Source organism: Petromyzon marinus, chromosome 25, assembly GCF_048934315.1.
Source record: "Petromyzon marinus isolate PM22_M1 ecotype Great Lakes invasive population chromosome 25, UKy_Petmar_22M1.pri1.0, whole genome shotgun sequence".
NCBI classification, from domain to species: Eukaryota; Metazoa; Chordata; class Hyperoartia; order Petromyzontiformes; family Petromyzontidae; genus Petromyzon; species Petromyzon marinus.
In genome coordinates this window covers 10,705,318-10,728,683 of record NC_133691.1, presented here as the reverse complement: position 1 = coordinate 10,728,683, position 23,366 = coordinate 10,705,318, and the positions used below count along the sequence as shown (strand labels likewise).

Sequence of the window (23,366 nt, the reverse complement as noted above, 5' to 3'; positions counted from 1 at the left end):
CTACTAGACCATCTGCTCCCTGTTGCTACGTGCATCTCGATCCCATTCCTGTCCTTGGTTAGGAAGCGATCTTATTTTGACCTTTCATTGCACCTTTTGGGTTAATTGATTAATATATGGGCTTTTATAGGTGTTATGTTGGGTTGTATGGATGGTGGTCGTCCATCCAAGCACTATCAAAGTTCAACCGTGCTTTTCTTCTAAGATATAATATTGGGTGCATTCTGGGTCATTTGGTCATGGGTGGTATGGTGTATGGATATTTGTGAAAAAGAGTTTCATAGCTGTTCAGATTCCTATATTTAAAATAAAGATACTGGTTCTGTATGTGTTTGTTGTATCTGAATGTTCTATAGTAACTGAACGCAGTCATTAAAATGCTTTACCGTATCCCTCTGCTGCTTTATGCCCGTGGCCCACACAGCTCATTGAGAACAACAAGCAGCTGGGATCCCTGCAGGCGGGGATTCTGGGCTACCAGCGCATGGTGGCGGACCTGCACGCTGAGCTGGCGCCATCCCACGAAAACTTGCAGAGCTTGCACACACAGCTCCAGGATCTGCAAGTGCTGCACCAGCAGAGCGAGGCGAAGGTGAGCACACAGCATTCGGCGTCACAAAGATCCCCCGTATAGCCTTAATGAGACTGTTGGGGCAAGTGCTGTTAGCGAGCACCTATGAAGGCTGGCACGGCATGCGAGGGGATGTGTGACCAGCACCACACCCATCTGCCTGTGTATCCCAAGTAGTGATGTTTACACACCGTGCTAGGTGTTCATTTGAGGCTGAATCGACCTAGGGGAGGCCCAGGAACCATTCAGAAAATTGTCACTGGTGTTGGCCATGAGTGAGAATTGAACTGGGTTCATAGTGCAGCGCGCAAACTGCTACAGTGCCGCTCCCCACACACTCACTTTCACATACACACACATGTGCGTGTGCACGCCCACATTCACTCCCAGCACGAGGCTGACTCATGACATCTCGTGGAGGATCGCTGCACTGAGCAAAATAGTTTCACGGTTCAGTTTGCAAGTGCTAGTTTGCGTTTTAAGTCACTGGTAACCAAAATTAATACATTTCATGGAAACAAGTTCGTCGGTCGGGTATTCCGAAGTCGGGTGTCCGTAAGTTGATGACTGCCTGTATATACTTCTTTTTCATACTGATGGTTGTACAGTATGGATGCGCACTGGGTTACTGAGCATCCTCTGTTTAGGACTGTACCACGTTACGAACCACCATCCCACCTCTAGTAGAAGTGCGTACTACTACTAGACCATCTACTCCCCTCTGCTAGGTGCATCTCCCTCCCTGTTTTTGGTTTGAAAGCGATCTTAATCTGACATTTTAATGCAGCTTTTGGGTTAATTCATATATGTGGGCTTTTATAGGTGTTATCTTGAGTTGTATGGATGGTGGTCGTCCATCTAAGCACTATTGAAGTTCAGCCATGCTTTTCTTCCAAGATCTGAGATGATTGGGTGCATTCTGGTCATTTGGTCATTGGTGGTGTATGGACATCTGTGTAAAAGAGCTTCATATCTCATTACATTGCTCAATTCTAAATAAAGATTCTATATGTGCCTGTTGTTGCATCTGTATGTTATACAATAACCGCACGCAATCGTTAAATTGCTTTTCTGTGTTTCTTTGCCGCCGTTTGCCCGTGGCCCACACAGCTCATTGACAGGAATTGGCAGTTGGAATCTCTGCAGGCAGAGATTCAGTGGTACGAACGTGTGGTGGTGGAGCTGCACGACGAGTTGGCGCCCTACCGGGACAACAGGCAGAGCGCACGCTCAGAGCAGCAGCGTCTGCAGAGCGAGGTGGAGGTAAGCGCATGGCACTCGTCTGTCGCACACACACGTATATAATTTGCGTTTAATGTAAATAATATATTCATACACACACGATTCAGTGTATGATAATGATGAGCTGGTCTAACCATTTCGTTAAGCCGTCATGGTCCCTGTTTACCAATATAGATTATCTATCTATAGACACAATTCCATTATTGCTGTAAACAGTGATAACGATAAGAATGATTTAGCACCTTTCTGTACACCGGGGCATCTCAGAGTACTTTACATCACATCTCATCTCAACACGTTTGAAAGGGCACCCTCAATGACAGATGTCCCTGTGGGCACAAGGTGACTCAGCACCTGGCGTGAAATCGGCATTTGTCTGCCAGTAGGGGGTGCTGACTGTTGTGTGTAATCCCAGTTGAGCTGATACATGTACTTAGTTGTGTGTAGTGTCTAATGGGTCGGTTTGTCCACAGCTTCCTACGGTTGAGGAAGAGGACATCTCTGGCTGCTCACTGGAGCCCGGCGTTCAAGAAGCCTCCCAAGACCTGCCCCCCAACACCCTCTGCGCCCCTCACATTGACTAACACACACACATCGACTGACACACACACATATCGACTTACAAACACACATCGACTCACACACACACACACATTGACTTACACATACACATATCGACTTACAAATACACATCGACTCACACACACGCATGGACCTACACACACACACACACATGGACTTACACACAGCCTTAACAGACTGTAGGGGCAAGTGCTGTTAGCGAGCACCTATGAAGGCCGGAACGGTACACGAGGGGGTGGGTGGCCAGCACCACGCCCGACCGCCTTTGTCTCCCCAGTGGCGATGTTTACACACCGCACCAGGTACTCATTTGAGGCTGAGTCGACCTAGGGGAGGCCCGGGACCGGTTCAGATAATCGTCACTGGTGTTGTCCATGAGCGGGAATCGAACCCGGGTCGCCAGGTTCATAGCGCAGCGTGCTAACCGCTACACTATCGCTCCCCACACACACACTCTCACACACACACACATCGACGTACACACACACATCGACTCGCACACACATCGACTCACACACACATATGGACTAACACACACACATGGACCCACACACACACATCGACCCACACACACACATACATCGACGCAGACGCACATCGACTCACATTAACACATGCATTTAGACACATACATAAAAATTAGAAAATGTACGAACAATTTTTTTTAAAAAGTTGTCTACATACACAGACCACGCACAAACATTGACTAACACACACATCGACTGACACACTAACAGACTCACACACACACACTAATGGACTCACACGCACACATGGACTTACAGTGCGGGAAAAAAGTATTTGATCCCCTGCTGATTTTGTACGTTTGCCCACTGACAAAGAAATGATCAGTCTATAATTTTAATGGTAGGTTTATTTGAAAAGTGAGAGACAAAATAACACCAAAAAAATCCAGAAAAACGCATGTCAAAAATGTTATAAATTGATTTGCATTTTAATGAGGGAAAAAAGTATTTGACCCCCTCTCAATCAGAAAGCTTTCTGGCTCCCAGGTGTCTTTTATACAGGTAACGAGCTGAGATTAGGAGCACACTCTTAAAGGGAGTGCCCCTAATCTCAGCTTTTTACCTGTATAAAAGGAACCTGTCCACAGAAGCAATCAATCAATCAGATTCCAAACTCTCCACCATGGCCAAGACCAAAGAGCTCTCCAAGGATGTCAGGGACAAGATTGTAGACCTACACAAGGCTGGAATGGGCTACAAGACCATTGCCAAGCAGCTTGGTGAGAAGGTGACAACAGTTGGTGCGATTATTCGCAAATGGAAGCAACACAAAAGAACTGTCAATCTCCCACGGCCTGGGGCTGCATGCAAGATCTCACCTCGTGGAGTTGCAATGATCATGAGAACGGTGAGGAATCAGCCCAGAACTACACGGGAGGATCTTGTCAATGATCTCAAGGAAGATGGGACCGTAGTCACCAACAAAACAATTGGTAACACACTAAGCCGTCAAGGACTGAAATCCTGCAGCGCCCGCAAGGTCCCCCTGCTCAAGAAAGCAAATATACATGCCCGTCTGAAGTTTGCCAATGAACATCTGAATGATTCAGAGGACAACTGGGCGAAAGTGTTATGGTCAGATGAGACCAAAATGGAGCTCGTTGGCATCAACTCAACTCGCCGTGTTTGGAGGAGGAGGAATGCTGCCTATGACCTCAAGAACACCATCCCCACCGTCAAACATGGAGGTGGAAACATGCTTTGGGGGTGTTTTTCTGCTTAGGGGACAGGACAACTTCACCGCATCAAAGGAACGATGGACGGGGCCATGTACCGTCAAATCTTGGGTGAGAACCTCCTTCCCTCAGCCAGGGCATTGAAAATGGGTCGTGGATGGGTATTCCAGCATGACAATGACCCAAAACACACGGCCAAGGCAACAAATTAGTGGCTCAAGAAGAAGCACATTAAGGTCCTGGCGTGGCCTAGCCAGTCTCTTCACCGCTCTCGACGAGCACGTGGCAACTATCTTGAAGTCCGTGGGGGTGAGTAGCCAATAGGGGGGTCCATGCCAGGTCGTCATGGGCGCCCATGAGGACTACTATCTGGGAGGGCAAGCAATATACCCTGCCCCCTGTCCCTGCCCTACCGTCCCCGCGAGCATGGGGTCTCTGCCACACCAACAGTGTGGGGCTCATCGTGATGTGCTGCTCACAAGTGCAATTTTTTATGCAAGAGACTTGTTAATGCGGTCAAATGAACCTTATGGCGGGACCCCGGGGTCCCGAATAAACGGAACTTGAAATCGTACGTAAAAAAAATGTGCGACTCCGTCCCACCGCGCACATAAACGCCGCGACCCAACTAGCTTAGATCATTCTGTTCTCATGTCGTCCAAGCGCAGCAGCAAGGACGAATACGCAGAAGAAACAAAAATTTGAAACTTTGAGTAGCGCATCGTGTAGAGCTCGTCGAAAGGAATAGATTGCCATATTGTTGGCCTTCAACAGACATCATGAAATGACGTTGCAACGCAGTTTATGTGAAAGCCGGGGGATTATGGGACCCCAGGGTCTTGCTTGCCATAAGGTTCCAATCAAAGAAATGTATTTTATTTTTTAAGTACTGTGTGTATAATTATTTTTTACAGGGAAAAGAAATAATTAAGTGACGTGATCAATGTGTGCATCTGCGTTTATACGGATATATTTCACCGTTTAATCTTAAAAAAAGTACGTTGCTGCTGATGATAGTGATGTTGCTATCTTTGCTGCTGGTGAGTGGTGGCGGTGATGGTGACAATGATGAGTGATGCATTAAACGGTCTTTGACACCCCCCACCAACCCGCACTGCCCACACCTCTGATTAGCGCGGTTGATTACGTACGGTGCAAAAGAAGTTCAACATACGTGGTGAAGTATACTCATGTAGTGTCGTCTGTGTATGTGAGTGGTGTGCGTCGCACACACAGTCAGCTGGAGACGAGGTGGTCACAGGAGGCACCGCTCTGCCCTTTTATTGTTGCCGAGCTCACGCCACCACTCGGGCCCCCTCTCTCTCCCACACACGACCCCGCTGCCGCACGCCCCGTCCCAGACACGACCCTGTCCGCGTTGCACGGACGGCGTCGACCGGGACAGCCGACTACTGTCCGGCCGTGCAATGATCGGGCGAAGGCGGCGGCGACGAGGGCGGCGACGATGTCAGAGACGAGTGCATTCCCAGAACCGGCAGCCCAGAGCTCTCGCTCTCCGCTGCTTTTATTTACCTCGGCGCGACTTGGTCCCGCCATAGCCGCGCCTCCCTTCTCGAACCCTCTATAGGGTTCCAGGAGCTTCCACACGAGGTCTACCATGACCCTTGCCTCGGTTCCTCCGCCCTGCCTGCACACCCGCATGTATGCTCAGCGGCGTGTGCGCTAAGTGCCCACCTGCAGTTGCTGCTGCTGTCCAACAGTCAGCGCTATGTCACTACACTCATGTGAATGAAATGAGGTCTCGTGTCAAAGGACGAAAAATATTTAATGCTTTTATGAGTAACATTTGTTCAGTAATATTCCATCGACCATCAAGACTCTTTTTCAGAGGGGTTTGCTCTGGTCTGCTTTGCCGGTTCAGGAATGTGTCTGCACATCCGATTAAACTAATTTCGACACTGTTAATTTTACCAGGCATGGCCCACTGAGCTATGTAACTTTCAGCGACGCGACCTGGCCACAAATGACAACCCAACGAAGTTGGTGTGCAAATTTATTGCAGCCAAATACTCTAAACGCATGTTTCCGACGTGTTCAGAGGAAACCACCCAAGGGTTTAAGAGGGGATAGCATGCACCAGTCCGCACTTACGGGTTCAGGAACCCACATGAGTCTTCTCATGTAGTGAGACTCCTGTTGATATATTAAGTAAATTCCTCGCATTCCGAATAAGTTGCGCGCATCCTGCCAGGTTCATTTCAGTCGAATCTTTATAATGAAAAGTAGAAGGCCTCAGTGGAATGGATTTGACATCAGCGCAGCCCCTCGCACTGATTCGGTAAAAATAAAATCTCCCAAGGTGTCCGCACTTTGCTCTCTCACCTCTCTCTAGTGCGGACTCTTCGTGCACAGCAATCGAGCGGCGAGGGGGCATTAGCGCATGGAGAAGGTGCGACAAACTGAACGGAGGTAAATTACTGGAACAGCAATGGCACTGCGCTCAGGTTGTCTCAGCCTTAAAGGAATACCCGGTGTGATGTGGAAATACCAGCACTGGGGAGACAAAGGCGGCCGAGCGTGGTTGTTGGTCACACCACCCCTCGTGCACTGTGTGGGCGTTTAAAGGTGCTCGCTAACAGGACTTGCACCAACAATCTGTTCAAGGCTACACGGGAGATTTGTCGCCGCGACTGCCTGCTTAGCTCGGCACGTTTAGTAGCGCAGCACGCGAACCGCTCCGCCACCGCTCGCCTATAATGACGATAATCGATTATAATTGCATGGAACATAATTGTATGGAACATAATGTTGTTTCTGCTGCTTGGAGTTGTTCGTGATTTACCGTGATGGGTGGGGCCAGCGTCAGAGAAAATAATTACATTAATTGTTTACAGCTTCAATTACTGTCGCTTTAATGCTTAGCGATTTATAATGTGCCGTCATCTCTGTTACAAGTGGTAACTGTGAAGGGGCGTAGAGTGGAGGAGAATAGGGTAAACAAACTTGAAGGTATGGGAATAGCACGTGGCAGGAAAGTGGTGTGGGAAGGATCAGGAGGATCAGGAGGAGGTTGAGATGGGCGGGACACGGGTGGAGGACGAGGGTAATTTACCGAGCCAGGCATTGGAGTGGCACCCAGAAGTTGGGAAATCATGAAGCAATCATCTTCACCTGCTTCTGCTCCTCCACTACAACCCATCTCTTCTCCTGAGACCAGGGCTTGGCAACCTGCGGCTCTGGAGCCGCATGCGACTCTTTAGGGACGGCTTTGTAACTTTGTTGATTTATTTAGGACCCACCCTCTCGTATTGACGTGCATTGCGGCTCTTGAAATATTGAGGGGGGAGGTTTGTTTTCCGAATAAAAAAAAAACATCTTCTTGTTATGTTGGATGACGACCCCTGCCCGAGTCCATCCTGCTGCTACTTACAGCCCCCACCCCCCTATCACTACCCCAACCCCTATCACTACCCCTATCACTACCCCTATCATTACCCCAACCCCTATCACTACCCCAACCCCTATCACTACCCCAACCCCCATCACTACCCCTATCTTTACCCCAACCCCTATCACTACCCCTATTACTACCCCAACCCCTATCACTACCCCAACCACTATCACTACCCCTATCATTACCCCAAAGTTTATCACTACCCCAACCCCTATATCCACCCCTATAGCTACCCCTCCTTAACCACTCACACCTGTCCTATCACCATAACTACACCACCCCCTTTAATAACCCATCATCTCATGTTATAATTGTTGTAAAGAACTTTGGAATAAGCTGCGATATAATCTATATAAAATAAGATCAATGGGAAGACCTTGAGCCAGACTGTTACCATCAAAAGACCTCGGAGGTGCGGCGTCGTCTGCAACAACTGCGGGAACCGGAAGAAGGAAGGAAGCGATGGCGATGCGCGTGGCTACGTCAACGCCACTTGCCACGCTGATCTGGGATTGTTAATCATGAACACTGTCTCTGAATGAGTCCAACATCTACAGGCGACATCAATGACGTCATTCCCCTTCTTCTTCTTTAGTATCCGTAGTCCAGTGACGTCACGGCGGTAGCGTTCTCGTCTATCGCGCCTGAAGTCTGTCCATGACATCGCTTGGGGCAGGGGGTGGGGGTGTCACGTGGAGCTGACGGGACTCGGCTCTGTAATGATTATTCTCCCCCCCCCCACACCCCGTCACGATTTTTGGTCCACATTCGATTTGATGATTCTGAAAATGATCATCTTATGATGATGAACACGATCGTGGTGGTTGACATGTACGTTGAACTTCTTTCGCACCGTGCGTAGCCAACCGCGCTAGTCGGAGGTGCGGGGAAGGACAACAAACTTAACACAAAACGCATTTCTAAATAAATGATTGTTCAATCTACATTTAACAGTGCATAGCTTCAGCGGCTTCCTAATATCGGAAGAAAGAGTGCTCCAGACGGCCACACAAGCGCATCTGAAAGTGCGCAATGCAGTGACCGTCTTTGTTTGATGGCTATCCAAAAGCCACTGCGAGGATGACCGGAGTTCTCGTGATGGTTTACGCTCCTTGACGAGATCAAGAAGGAATTTGTGGTTTATTTGTGTAAAGCACTTTGTGTGTAATGAGTGCGACCTTGATGATGATGATGAACACGTTCATGATAGTTCACTCGATCACGATCATGGTGGTACCACTCTCGATGCTGATGATGGTGGTTGACTCATGATGTTGATGATGGTGGTTGACTCATGATGTTGATGATGGTGGTTGACTCATGATGTTGATGATGGTGGTTGACTCATGATGGTGGTTGACTCATGATGTTGATGATGGTGGTTGACTCATGATGTTGATGATGGTGATTGACTCATGATGCTGATGATGGTGGTTGACTCATGATGTTGATGATGGTGGTTGACTCATGATGCTGATGATGGTGATTGACTCATGATGCTGATGATGGTGGTTGACTCATGATGTTGATGATGGTGATTGACTCATGATGCTGATGATGGTGGTGATGCTGAAGTCTCAGGGCTCGCACTGGAAAGTGGCTCCCCCATGCACCTGCGGCAGCTCCGTGCAGTCGAGGCTCGCGATCAGAGTGAGCTCCCCGGGGCGCTTGGGAACCACGGGCACGCGCACGCGCACGCGGCCGTGCCCCTCCACGTCGCTGCGCCGCGACAGACACACAAAGACAAAGGTCCCCTGTATAGCCTACAGCAAACTGTTGGGGCAAGTACTGCGAGCACCTGTTAAGGCCGCGACAGGCACACGAGCGGGTGGTGTGGGTGCACCACGCCCGGCCGCCTATTGTACCCCCAGTGCTGAAGCTTGCACACACCGCCCCAGATAGTAATTTGAGGCTGAATCGACCTAGGGGAGGCCCAGAACTGGGTCGCGGGTGCATAACGAATCACGCTCACCGCTACACTATCGTGAAGCGAGACACACGTACGGGCACGTATCATCATCATCATCAGTAGCAGCGTGAGTATCAGGTATTATTGTGACTAAGCACATGGACAGTATTGTGAGATTGCGGTAGCAGTGGTGCATACGCACGCAAAAAATAAAACTCTCAATCGGCAATAACATCCCGGTCTTAAAAGGAAAATTATATAATAACGGACGTTTCGGACGATGACCCGTCTTCATAGCACATGTGTTTGGTTTAATCGATAACACGTGTGCTATGAAGAAGGGCCGTTGCCCGAAACACCGTCTTTGATATATTTGATCTTCTCATGATCGTGAACTTGTGACTACGGCACCATACCCGACGAGTATGGTGCCCGGCGTGTGCACGCCGGCTCCCTCCACGCGGACGCGCACGCGGTGCAGGGCGCGCGCCACGGGGTTCGTGAAGCAGAGCTCGGAGATGAGATCGCGACCCACGTGGGCCCCCTCGGGCACCTGTGGGGGGATATCACAGCGTCATCGTCACACCATCATCTACCACCGCACCATTATCACGCCATGATCATAATCACACAGTCATTATCCCATCATGCCACAGCAAACACACCTCCGATTAGCACTTGGCTACGTACGGTGGTGCGAATTAAGTTCAACATACATCGAACATCACAGCATCATCTAACATCATACCATCATCATGCCATCACAAACACCACCATCTACCATCGCACCACCGTGTCGGGTGGAGGAGGATCTATGATACCCAAAATCTATATTGAGACGAATAGTTGGTTGCTGTTGTTGTTATTGTTGTTATTATTGATGATACTGTGGTGTGCTACTCACGTGCACGCGCAGGCGCGGGGAGCGCACGCGGGCCACGTGCACGCGCGCGACTTCGGCGCCCGTGTCGAGCACGCGCGCGCACGCCACCAGCACGAGCGCGAAGTGGTCCACGGCCAGGTGGAGGTATTCGCTCGCGGGCACGCGCACCAGCACGCGCCGCTCTGCGCCGGACAACAAAGACAAAGGTCCCCCCGTAGAGCCTTCAAACAGACTGTTGGGGCAAGTGCTGTTAGCGAGCACCTATGAAGGCCGGGACGGCACACGAGGTGGTGGGTTGCCAGCACCACGCCCGACTGCCTTTGGCTCTCGAGTGGCGATGTTTACACACCGCACCAGCTACTCATTTGAGGCTACGTCGACCTAGGGGACGAGGCCCAGGACCGGTTCAGAAAATCGTCACTGGTATTGCCCCTGTTCGGGAATAGAACTTGGGTCCCCGGGTTTCGTAGCACAGAGCGCTAACCGCTTGACTACAGTTCGTATACACGCATGCACACAAATACAACACTCGTATAATTATCCTTCTTCTCTCCCTCCCTCCGTCTCACCCTCGTGGGGTCCCAGCTCCAGGAGGGCCTCCTCCTCCTCGAACCCGCCCAGGTTGGCGCCCGTGTACGTGGCCCCGTGGCCTCGCACGCGCACGCGCACGTGCACGCGGGGTCGCGCGCTCGCACTCGCCACCCGCACCTCGGCCGTTAACTCCCGGCCAAGCGCGGTCTCCTCCAGAACCCGCACCGCCAGAGTCACCTCGGGGGGTGGTGGGTCCCCACCCGCTGGGGCCCCAATAGGGTCCCCGCCGAGGGATGCAATGAGGTGTCCATCGGGGTTTAAAACGGAGCGTACATCCAGAGCCCCGCCGATATCCGCCGCGTCTCTTCCCCGCTCGACCCCGCTAGGACCCCCTGCGCCGCTCGCGTTATCCCCCTGAGGGGGCCCTGACCCTCCTGTCTCCACCTCGCGGGGTCCCCGCTCCGCACCTCCGCGCTTCAGCAGGCTGAGTGCGTGCGTCACCACGCGGCGCTCCTCCTCGGAGCCTGCGGGGGTGGACGAGGGGCATCGTATTCGTCAGCAGCAGATGCAGCATCATTATTATTTCAGCAGCTACAGCAATAGTCGCAGCATCGTAATCATCATCTGAAGTACCATCACTTAGCAGGAGCACTATCATCACTATCTTCAATTTCCCCAGCCATCACCAGATTGATAGTTCCCTACCATCACCATGCGTAAAGACATTAGTATTATCATCACTATCTCCTACATATCCTGATCTCAATATAAGTATCTGTAAACATTATAATCAACATCATATCGATCAACGCACACTTATAAATTGTTCTAGATGTATTGAACATTTGCATCACTCGAACATTCCGCGCCACTGACCCACTCCCCGCTGCCCTTCTCCATCCTCCCCCTTGCTGCTTGGTCCCTTACCATCTGCCCACTGCCCCTACCGGGCGGTGGCGTCTATGGACGTGGTGTGTACTGCAGCCACTGTAGAGGCAACGAAGGGTTGGTGGATCACGCACAGATCTTGCGAAACTCCCTTCTCGTGGACGCTGTGGCGTCGTATCCTGGCTCGCCAGGAGAAAGCGGCACAACAGCAAACATGTGGGCTCCATCTGTTTCGTCTCTATGGGATACAGTGTTTCCCCTTCGCATGCGTGGATTTTGTCATGGGCGCTCCGGCTTTCTCCAACATATAAAAATTCATTAATTGTCCGATAACGTTTTAATGTATAGAGGACCGCAGAGCTTGAGAAATTGTTAGTAGCGCCGATTCATCGCTTGGCTACCTTCTCGCTCATCTGTTGTTCCTCCTGCTGACGCCTCTGAGTCGTCCTCTCTCTCTCTACGAGAGCGAGCGAATGCAGTGCGGAGGCGCCGACTCATTACAAGCTGACATTGCCACTACTATTGCCTCTGTCACCACGCCTTTATTACCCCGGGTCCCATAGCTGCTGCCCTCCTGCTGCCCGAGCTCGCGGTTACCTTCAGACGGTTTGTATTCGGCTGTGATATCGAGGCGCGCGTCGCTGCCCGGAGCCTTGGTGCTGATCTTCTGGCCAATGCTGTCGGTCTCCACGGAGATCCGCTCCCGTTCTCCGCCCGCACGCCTCCTCCAGAACACGCGGTCACTGTTCACCTGTGCGCGGGCGAGCGGGTGAGAGTATGAGCAGATGATTGGGTACGCAGATGAGCATATGAGTAGGTGAGCAGGAATTGAGGGGGCGAGTAGGTGAACGGATGAGTAGGTGAGCTTGATGAGCATATAAGCAGGTGAGCAGGTGATCAGGTTGCACGATGAGTAGGTGAGAAGGTGAGCGTTTTAACAGGTGAATGGGCTAACGGTTGAATAGTTGAGCAGGTGAGGCGATTGGGCGAACAGGTGAACAGGTGAGGCGATTGGGCGAACAGGTGAGCACGTGAGCAGGTGACCAAGTGGGTAGTCGGTCAAGTGAACAGTAGAGCGGTCAGACTGTTTGTGTCAGGCTTGGGATTGGTTCGCATGGCATATAATCAGATGATTAGATAAGGATTGTGTCGATTAATGTATAGAGTTAGGGGTCAAGATTGGTATTCGGTTTTTATTAGGGCTAGGGTTGGTATTAGAGTTGGGTTTAGGGTTAGAGTTGGGTTGCGGGCTGCGTTTCGGTCCATGGTTGGGACTGCTTGAAAGGTGCGATCACGCCGTGATGGGAGATCACAGTGTCCAGCAGCTTTGCTGACCTCCGCGAACACAAAGGCGGTGTCGTATTTCAAGTCGATGTCTCCTTTCTTCACGGCCATCACGGGAGCCGGACCGCAGCGGAACACACCTGGGTGGTGGTGGGGGTGGAGGGGTGGAGGGCGGGGCACGTAGAGACAAGGAGTGGGGGAGGGGGAGGTGCCACGGTGGCGAGATATTAATTACCTCGCCTGGTATACAGGAGGTCGTGGGCTCGATCCTGACCCTGACGCCTGCATATTTAGAGTTTGCGTGTCTATCTTCATGGTCGCGTAGATTTTTCTCCGGGTGCTCAGGTTTTGCCATCCACATTTAGAATCAACATTCGTTTAAAGTATTTGGCTGCTACACATTTACATGTGATAAGCCACTTTGTTGAGATATAATTTGTGATGGCTAGGTCGCTTCTGAAATATCGCTACGTATCTCAGTGGGCCTTACCTGGTAATATAAAAAAATGTTACGTTTTTAGGTTGATAGGAAGGTACCACGCGAACCACCACCACCATCAAGACCGCTGTCAGACTCCGTAGAGCAGGGTGCGTGTTTGTTGCCATCGTCTACGAGAGCTGCACGTGGCAAACCGGGGACGCTGCCACACGGCTCAGCGATCGCGCACTCGCTGAGCCAATCTGGCAAGGCTCACGTGGTCAGCAAAGGGGCAGCACAGCAACACGAACCCTTGCACTGAACCCTGCGCTGCTACGCCTGCAACCAACCCCGCTCCGACCAGCGTGGTGAAGTATGGTCAAATACACCGCCGCGAATCGCTCGAGCGTGGCAGTGGGGAGGGCCTCCCTGTGGAGGAGCAGCTTCGTCAAAGGGGCCATGGCGTGGACGGACGCGCACGTTGCGTTTAAACGCTTTTTAATAACACGGGCACGAAAATCATCAATCATCGTCCCTTCACCCCACCCATCGTCCCACGTGATACCACCTGCGGTGATGTTCGCCGCACGCCTCGCGACGCTCAGGTGAGCGTTACCTGCGCTCGCCTCCTGCGGGGTGGCGTCCACCACCTGCCAGCCATCGTATCCCGACGGGAGGTCGGGTCGCTTCATCCACGCGTCGCTCCACGAGTGGAAGTTCCTGGCACAGGTGCGCGAGGCGGATGAGTTCGAGTCCTGTCTGTGAGCGAGTGGGTTTAGTGCACTGTACTATGACGAATTCGGCGACCCGAGTTCGATTCCCGCTTACGGCCACCAACACCAGTGACGATTATCTGAACCGGTCCTGCATCTCCCGAGGTCGACTCAGCCTTAAATGCGTATCTGGTGCGATGTGTAAACATCGCAACTAGGGAGACAAAGGTGGCCGAGGGTGGTGCCGGCCACCCATCCTCTCTCATGTGCCGTGTATGCCTTCATAGGTGCTCGCTAATAGCACTTGCCCCAGCGGTCTGTGAAAGGCCATACGGTGATCCTTGTCTCTGCATCTATATGTATCGCTATGTGTGTGTGGCCATATATGTGGTCATAGAGTGTATTCAGCAGCGAGCCGGTCTGCATGGGAGAGGGAGTCACGGTGCAGGAGGTCACGGTGCAGGGAGTGCATGGAGCTCCAGCACGTGGGGCAGGGGGCTGCCCCTCACCAGATGGAGTCCTTGGTGTGGCTCCGGTCTGGCCGCATCTTCTCGTCGAGGAAGATGTCCGTGACGAGGTTCCCGTCCGTATCGTGCGCCGAGGAGAAGTTGGTGACGGTGCGACACGGGATTCCCAGGGCGCGCAACACTTCGCGGCAGAACACACACACACGGGAGATGCGTGAAATACGTACATCCGGAAAACGGACAGAGATATTGCTTGATATTACATATGGATAATGCGTAGCGCACGTACAGATCATGTATACACATAGAGAGATCATGGGAGGAAAATTTACAGGACAGAGATCGTGCGTAAAACGCATACAGATCACGCGTAAGAAACACACACACAGGTCATGTATAAGGTGATTGATGACAATGTTCTTTTTTTCAGTGGTGGTAAAGATCTTGCCCATTAATTTGCTATACAGACCAAGGCCGTAATTATAATATATATTGGGGGGAACACATCCCCCCCCCCCAATATTCAAATATGCTCAAAATGTCCGCCCCAATATATTGCTATAAAATAGATTTCTGTTTATATGATTGTGGTTATGGTTGTACTTTATTAATCCCAAATCTCTGCCATTACATACAATGAAACAAGAAAAGGTAAAAAATAAAAAACAGAGCAATATAATACAATACACTATTAGACATTATTGTAAAAAATAAATAAAAAGTCCATCCTTTGTATTAGTGATTTTTTAAAATATTTTAGGCAGGAAATTAGTTTTCAAATTAAGATTTTTCTCGGGGGGGGGAAGACCCCCCAGACCCCCTGGAAGATTTGGTACCCCCCAATGTTGACTCCATGGCTACGGCCTTGATACAGACGTACGCCCATTCATCCACGCGCTATCTTTTGGTCTATGCATTTGTCAATCCACAAGTCAAATGCGCAAGAGGACTTCGGTCCCTCCCCTGTCCCCCGTCCCCGCTCCCCGCACCCGTGGTAGTGACGGCGGCGAACACCCAGCACTGTCCGTACTTGACCGGTCGACCCGACCGGTGATACTGTCTCAGGATGTCAGGGCTACCGGTCCAGGCAGCGGGGGCAGTACCCCCTGAGTAGTCGTTACGTTCAGACCAGTTCCCCTCCAGGACCCCGCTCTCGTCATTCGCGTTCACCTGCGCGGGGGATGAGGTGGAAGTGGTGGGGGCGGAGGCACAGCTGAAAAAGTTCAAGGGTGAGTGTGGAGTCAACTTTGCCGTAGGTCGGGAACAAACCCGCGACTTACGATTCGCGGTGTCCACGTAGGCCATCTGTGTCTCTGTCTATCTGCTGCCTATGGCCACTCGGTTGGCCAGGCAGTCTCCCGCCTCCTCTGCATTCTCTCCACTGCCCACTTCGAAACAATCCCCAAGAGATATTCGGCCGTCACGGCAAGCGCCTTCGCCTCTCTATCTCTCTGCGTATTCGTGGGTTTCTGTGTGCGCCTCTAATGTGTGGGGAACAGTCGTATCGCGGTTAGCGCTACGCTGAGCTATGAACCCGGCGACCCGGGTTTGATTCCCGCTCACGGCCACCACCGATGACGATTATCTGAACCGGTCATGGGCCTTCCCTAGGTCGATTCAGCCTCAAACGAGTACCTGGTGCGGTGTTGTAAACATCGCCACAGGGGAGACAAAGGCGGTCGGGCGTGGTGCTGGCCACCCACCCCCTCGTGTGCCGTTCCGGCCTTCATATGTGCTCACTAACAGCACTTGCCCCAACAGTCTGTTAAGGCTATACGGGGGATCTTTGTATTTGTCTTAGCCTCTAATTGGGAGCGGTATTGTACTAGTTAGCGCACCGCGCTGCAAACCCGGGGACCTGAATTCGATTCCCACTCACGACCAGTGACAGTGGCGAATATCTGAACCGGTCGACTCAGCCTGAATCGAGTACCTGATGCAGTGTGTGAACATCAGCAGTGAGGAAACAAAGGGGGGATCTGTTTCTTTGTGTTGTGTCGATCTTCTTACCAACGCGGAGACCGTTCGCACTACGGCCACAGGGTCTCCACGCTGCTCCCAGGCCATGGAGCTCAGCAGGTGCAGGCTCGCGTCCAGCACCCCGCTCGTAAACTGCGGGCCGTGGGTTGGGTTAGGGGTAGGGGTGTGTTAGGGTAAGTAATAAGTTGTGTGTTAGTGTAAGTAGTAAGTTGTGTGTTAGGGTAAGTAGTAAGTTGTGTGTTAGGGTAAGTAGTAAGTTGTGTGTTAGGGTAAGTAGTAAGTTGTGTGTTAGTGTAAGTAGTAAGTTGTGTGTTAGGGTAAGTAGTAAGTTGTGTGTTAGTGTAAGTAGTAAGTTGTGTGCTAGTGTAAGTAGTAAGTTGTGTGTTAGGGTAAGTAGTAAGTTGTGTGTTAGGGTAAGTAGTAAGTTGTGTGTTAGGGTAAGTAGTAAGTTGTGTGTTAGTGTAAGTAGTAAGAGTTGTGTTAGTGTAAGTAGTAAGTTGTGTGTTAGTGTAAATAGTAAGTTGTGTGTTAGGGTAAGTAGTAAGTTGTGTGTTAGGGTAAGTAGTAAGTTGTGTGTTAGTGTAAGTAGTAAGTTGTGTGTTAGTGTAAGTAGTAAGTTGTGTGTTAGGGTAAGTAGTAAGTTGTGTGCTAGTGTAAGTAGTAAGAGTTGTGTTAGTGTAAGTAGTAAGTTGTGTGTTAGTGTAAATAGTAAGTTGTGTGTTAGGGTAAGTAGTAAGTTGTGTGTTAGGGTAAGTAGTAAGTTGTGTGTTAGGGTAAGTAGTAAGTTGTGTGTTAGGGTAAGTAGTTACTTGTGTGTTAGGGTAAGTAGTAAGTTGTGTGTTAGGGTAAGTAGTAAGTTGTGTGTTAGTGTAAGTAGTAAGTTGTGTGTTAGGGTAAGTAGTAAGTTGTGTGTTAGGGTAAGTAGTAAGTTGTGTGTTAGTGTAAGTAGTAAGTTGTGTGTTAGTGTAAATAGTAAGTTGTGTGTTAGGGTAAGTAGTAAGTTGTGTCTTAGGGTAAGTAGTTACTTGTGTGTTAGGGTAAGTAGTAAGTTGTGTGTTAGTGTAAGTAGTAAGTTGTGTGTTAGGGTAAGTAGTTACTTGTGTGTTAGGGTAAGTAGTAAGTTGTGTGTTAGTGTAAGTAGTAAGTTGTGTGTTAGGGTAAGTAGTAAGTTGTGTGTTAGTGTAAGTAGTAAGTTGTGTGTTAGGGTAAGTAGTAAGTTTTGTGTTAGTGTAAGTAGTAAGTTGTGTGTTAGGGTAAGCAGTAAGTTGTGTGTTAGGGTAAGTAGTAAGTTGTGTGTTAGTGTAAGTAGTAACTTGTGTGTTAGGGTAAGTAGTAAGTTGTGTGTTAGGGTAAGTAGTAAGTTGTGTGTTAGGGTAAGTAGTAAGTTGTGTGTTAGTGTAAGTAGTAAGTTGTGTGTTAGGGTAAGTAGTAAATTTTGTGTTAGTGTAAGTAGTAAGTTGTGTGTTAGGGTAAGTAGTAAGTTGTGTGTTAGTGTAAGTAGTAAGTTGTGTGTTAGTGTAAGTAGTAAGTTGTGTGTTAGTGTAAGTAGTAAGTTGTGTGTTAGGGTAAGTAGTAAATTTTGTGTTAGTGTAAGTAGTAAGTTGTGTGTTAGGGTAAGTAGTAAGTTGTGTGTTAGTGTAAGTAGTAAGTTGTGTGTTAGTGTAAGTAGTAAGTTGTGTGTTAGGGTAAGTAGTAAGTTGTGTGTTAGGGTAAGTAGTAAGGTGTGTTTTAGTGTAAGTAGTAAGTTGTGTGTTAGTGTAAGTAGTAACTTGTGTGTTAGGGTAAGTAGTAAGTTGTGTGTTAGTGTAAGTAGTAACTTGTGTGTTAGGGTAAGTAGTAAGTTGTGTGTTAGTGTAAGTAGTAAGTTGTGTGTTAGGGTAAGTAGTAAGTTGTGTGTTATTGTAAGTAGTAAGTTGTGTGTTAGGGTAAGTAGTAAATTTTGTGTTAGTGTAAGTAGTAAGTTGTGTGTTAGGGTAAGTAGTAAGTTGTGTGTTAGGGTAAGTAGTAAATTTTGTGTTAGTGTAAGTAGTAAGTTGTGTGTTAGGGTAAGCAGTAAGTTGTGTGTTAGGGTAAGTAGTAACTTGTGTGTTAGTGTAAGTAGTAACTTGTGTGTTAGGCATGGTGGGGGGGGGGGGGGGGGTGAGTAGTAGGGGTGTGATAGGGGCAGAAGAGTTAAGGCTGTACACTGTGTTAATGATTGGGTTAGTGGTAGGGTGTGTATTAGAGTGTTAGAGTAAGTAGTACGGGTACCACTTAATAAGTTATGGTTGAAGTTAGCGTTAGAGTTGGATTGTGTGTCAGGGCTTGCTTTGGAAATGTCACGGCTGTCATTGAGTGCACGCATCAAGTTTTGCCCATGACTGTATACACAGGTATACCATGGGACAATATATAAACTGTACACCCGCGTGCCAGGCTGGTACACGCGTGCCAGGCTGGGTACACGCACCTGCCCGTAGTTCCACGCGCGGGTCCCGATCTGCTGCGCGGTTCCGTAGAACAGTCGCCCCGTCTCGTTCAGAACAAACTCCGTTTTGTGTTCCTCGGGCTCCATGAAGACGGCGTCTCCTGAGGGGAACCCAGGGCCCGCCAAACGTCCGGTCACTCGCTCCGCTTTGTAATATCGACAAGTAAGGGGTGCAACGTTATTGATCGGCTGTTGATGATCGAGCATGCCGAATGATTTAATTGATGGCAGCCGTCACGCGGCCCACTCTTGTCACGTGAGGAATCACGTGACAAGACAATGACAACACGAGCCAGGCCAACGGGCCTGTTTCAGGGCCAAACGACGCGCCAGGTCGGCCGCTGGGACAAGGATCCACTCCTCCTGACGCAGCTATCCGGGCTTGACCGCCTGAGTGTGAATTTCTCGTTGTTGCTCTGCATCTCCATCAGCCGTGCGAAAGAAGAAGATTGATTTGATTGATTGTCAAGATGTCATCACGGATAACGTCCGTTGATGCCACCACAGAAAGCTCAATGCCAACGCGTTCCATCCTCCACCGGATCCCGCAGATACTGCACAGCAGAGACACGCAGCGAGCTCCACGATATTCAATGACAGTCTCCTACCATCTGCTCATACAAAGACCCATAGACTCACGCATAGATCCATAGACACACACACAGACCCTTAGATACACACAGATACTCGCAATCCCATACAGATACACACACTCACACAGATACTCACAGAACCACACGGGGACACACGGACTAACACACAGACCCATAGACACATACACTCATTGACTGACGCAGAGATCCATAGACACGCACACACAGACCCATAGACACATGCACTCATTGACTGACGCAGAGATCCATAGACACGCACACACAGACCCATAGACACATACACTCATTGACTGACGCAGAGATCCATAGACACGCACACACAGACCCATAGACACATACACTCATTGACTGACGCAGAGATCCATAGACACACACACAGACCCATAGACACATACACTCATTGCCTGACGCAGAGATCCATAGACACGCACACACAGACCCATAGACACATACACTCATTGACTGACGCAGACATCCATAGACACGCACACAGAGACCCATAGACACATACACTCATTGACTGACGCAGAGATCCATAGACACACACACAGACCCATAGACACACACTCATTGACTGACGCAGAGATCTATAGACACACACACACAGACCCATAGGCTCGGTCCCATGTAGAGACACACAGATCTCCCCTTGCAGGCATCCACCACCTGCACTTAAATCGTCTCTTCCCTTTGGTCTCCAGACACGTGGAGACCACCCCAGGTCCCAATCGACCCTCCCCCATCCATTGACTATTTACCACTGATGTTCCACGCTGTTAAATACTGTATTTGTGAGTATCGATTCTAATCTATTCTTGATCAAGACACACGAACTCCCACCTCTGCACCACGGGTTGAAGAGGATGATGACGTCGGGACAGACCCCGGGCTCCGTGCGTACCGGCCGGCCCCCTGCGGGGCTCACCGCCACCGCGAGCCGGTACTGGCCGACGGGGCAGTGCGGAGGAGACTGCACCGTGACCTCGATCTCGACCCCTTGGCCTCCTCGACCCCCCCGGGTTCCCGAGGTCTCCTCGCTCAGGGTCGCGCTCCACGTCTCCTCGCGAAGCCGCGGTCCCACGGGCACGGAGACGGGAGGTCCTGCAGTCTCTGCGTGCGTGTGTGTGTAAATCGGGGGGGGGGGGGGGGGTGGGGGGGGGGTAGTGGTGGCATAGTGTTTCGCGCACTACACTGCAAACCCGGCAACCCGAATTCGATTTCCGCTTACTGTCGACATCAGAATATGTAACCGGGCCCTGGGCCTCTCCTAGGTCGACTCAGCCTCACAGATGAGTATCATTCATCCATCATAACCATCACATCCTGCCGTCACCTCCAACATCATCAGCATCATCTTCCCCATAATCACCAACGCAACCGACAACATCATTATCCTATCATACGCATCATGTCTCCATCATTAACACCCTCACATCCTCTCCTCACCTCTAGAATCCCCCTTGCATCACTACGCCATCATAACCTCCCACCATCACTCCACTCCCCACCCGGGACTCTGCCCTTCTCCCCACCCGCCGCGCCCTGTTGCTGTCCACTGACTGGTGCTGAACTCTACCTTCTATCCCAGTGTTCTTCATTGCAAGGCCCGCAGGCCACTGGTGGCCCCTGGTGACCTTTAGTGCGACCCCTGACGTGCGGCCCTGGACAATACACAACACGTTAAAACACCCCATCGTGCTCTCAACCCCATCGTGCTCTCAAACCCATTGGTTCCAAATGTGTGGCAGCCATCACACTGATGTCTCATGGGCGAAAGTGTTTATTGTAGTACGGAGTTAGACTGATGGCCTTGATCTTAGTTGTCTTGTGGTTGTTGTTGTTGTTGTTATTTGACTTGCATCCCACTGGGATTTTTGCACACAGAGTTGGTGTACGGTGCTATTTCATGAATATTTTGATTTTTTTTTCCTGGAATTTCTGTTTGCACAGTCACATAATCACTTTAAGATGTTTTCTTGTTCATGTTTTTGTTTGTTGTGGTTGCACCCGATTCAAGAGCCGAATGGCTCACAGGGCTATACCAAATAAATGAACTATGGAACTAAATGAACTATGGCTCTCCTCTGAAAATTGGTGAACACGACCCTACCCCCTCTGGCCGCGCCCTGTCGCTGTCCACTCAACGGTGCTGAACTTTACGCCCACGCACCGCGCCCAGTTGCTGTCCACCTAGCGGTGCTGAACTTTACCCCCACCCGACAAGCCCCGTCGCTGTCCACTCACCGGTGCTGAACTCGAGAACGATGGAGTCGTGGTGTCGCTGCACCGCACGGCTCAGCTGGAGGCGCAGGCGGAACGGGGCCCCGCGCCGCAGCACGAGCTGCGGCTGCGCGAAGCCGCCGGTGCGGTGCTCGCGCGCCGCCTCCTCCTTCCCAGCGCTCTCCACGCGCAAAACGGCCAGGCGCTCCCCCACTGAGGTCCCGCACACGTGGGGGGTGGGGTGAGGTCACGACGAGGATACACGTGGGGTCACAAGCTACAACACTCGTGTAAATGGCCATTTTAGAACCTTCGACCTTCACCCTAGAACCTCACGTTCACTCCAGACCCTCACCTTGACCCCAGACCCTCACTCGATCTCACATACTTAACTTAACCCACCTACCCTCACCTTGACCCCAGACCCTCACTTGATCTCACATACCCACAGACCCTCACCTTGACCCCAAACTCTCACCTTGACCCCAGACCCTCACTTGATCTCACATACTCAACTTAACCCACAGACCCTCACCTTGACCCCAAACTCTCACCTTGACCCCAGTCCCTCCCTTGATCTTACATACTCAACTTAACCTACAGACCCTCACCTTGACCCCAGATCCTCACTTGATCTCACATACTCAACTTAACCCACAGACCCTCACCTTGACCCCAAACTCTCACCTTGACCCCAGTCCCTCCCTTGATCTTACATACTCAACTTAACCTACAGACCCTCACCTTGACCCCAGATCCTCACTTGATCTCACATACTCAACTTAACCCACAGACCCTCACCTTGACCCCAAACTCTCACCTTGACCCCAGTCCCTCCCTTGATCTCACATACTCAACTTAACCTACAGACCCTCACCTTGACCCCAGACCCTCACTTGATCTCACATACTCAACTTAACTCACAGACCCTCCCTTGATCTCACATACTCAACTTAACCCACAGACCCTCACCTTGACCCCAGACCCTCACTTGATCTCACATACTCAACTTAACCCACAGACCCTCACCTTGACCCCAAACTCTCACCTTGACCCCAGTCCCTCCCTTGATCTCACATACTCAACTTAACCTACAGACCCTCACCTTGACCCCAGATCCTCACTTGATCTCACATACTCAACTTAACCCACAGACTCTCACCTTGACCCCAGACCCTCACTTGATCTCACATACTCAACTTAACCCACAGATCCTCACCTTGCCCCCAGACCTTCACTTGATCTCACATACTCAACTTAACCCACAGACCCTCACCTTGACCCCAGACCCTCACTTGATCTCACGTACTCAACTTAACCTACAGACCCTCACCTTGATCCACAGACTCTCACCTTGACCCCAGACCTCACTTGATCTCACATACTCAACTTAACCCAGACTCTCACCTTGACCCTCAGACCCTCACCTGTATCGCGAGGCATCGCTGCGCTGGGCCGCAGAGAGAGAAAGAGAGACCGC

General features: G+C 50.6%; 1 protein-coding gene across 1 annotated transcript; it reads right to left on the bottom strand.

Moving 5' to 3' along the window:
* Window positions 1-9,777: 9,777 nt before the first annotated feature.
* On the bottom strand, window positions 9,778-23,329 carry LOC116945791 (protein-glutamine gamma-glutamyltransferase 4-like). Its single transcript, XM_076069538.1, has 13 exons — window positions 23,314-23,329; window positions 21,911-22,099; window positions 20,451-20,776; window positions 19,035-19,280; window positions 16,616-16,717; window positions 15,595-15,775; window positions 14,648-14,786; window positions 14,042-14,145; window positions 13,059-13,147; window positions 12,273-12,474; window positions 10,874-11,359; window positions 10,326-10,486; window positions 9,778-9,974 (listed from the first exon to the last, which is right to left on the bottom strand). Exons 1-13 carry the CDS (start codon window positions 23,327-23,329, stop codon window positions 9,804-9,806), a joined length of 2,412 nt encoding a protein of 803 aa, XP_075925653.1. The 3' UTR covers window positions 9,778-9,803.
* Between the last annotated feature and the right edge of the window lie 37 nt (window positions 23,330-23,366).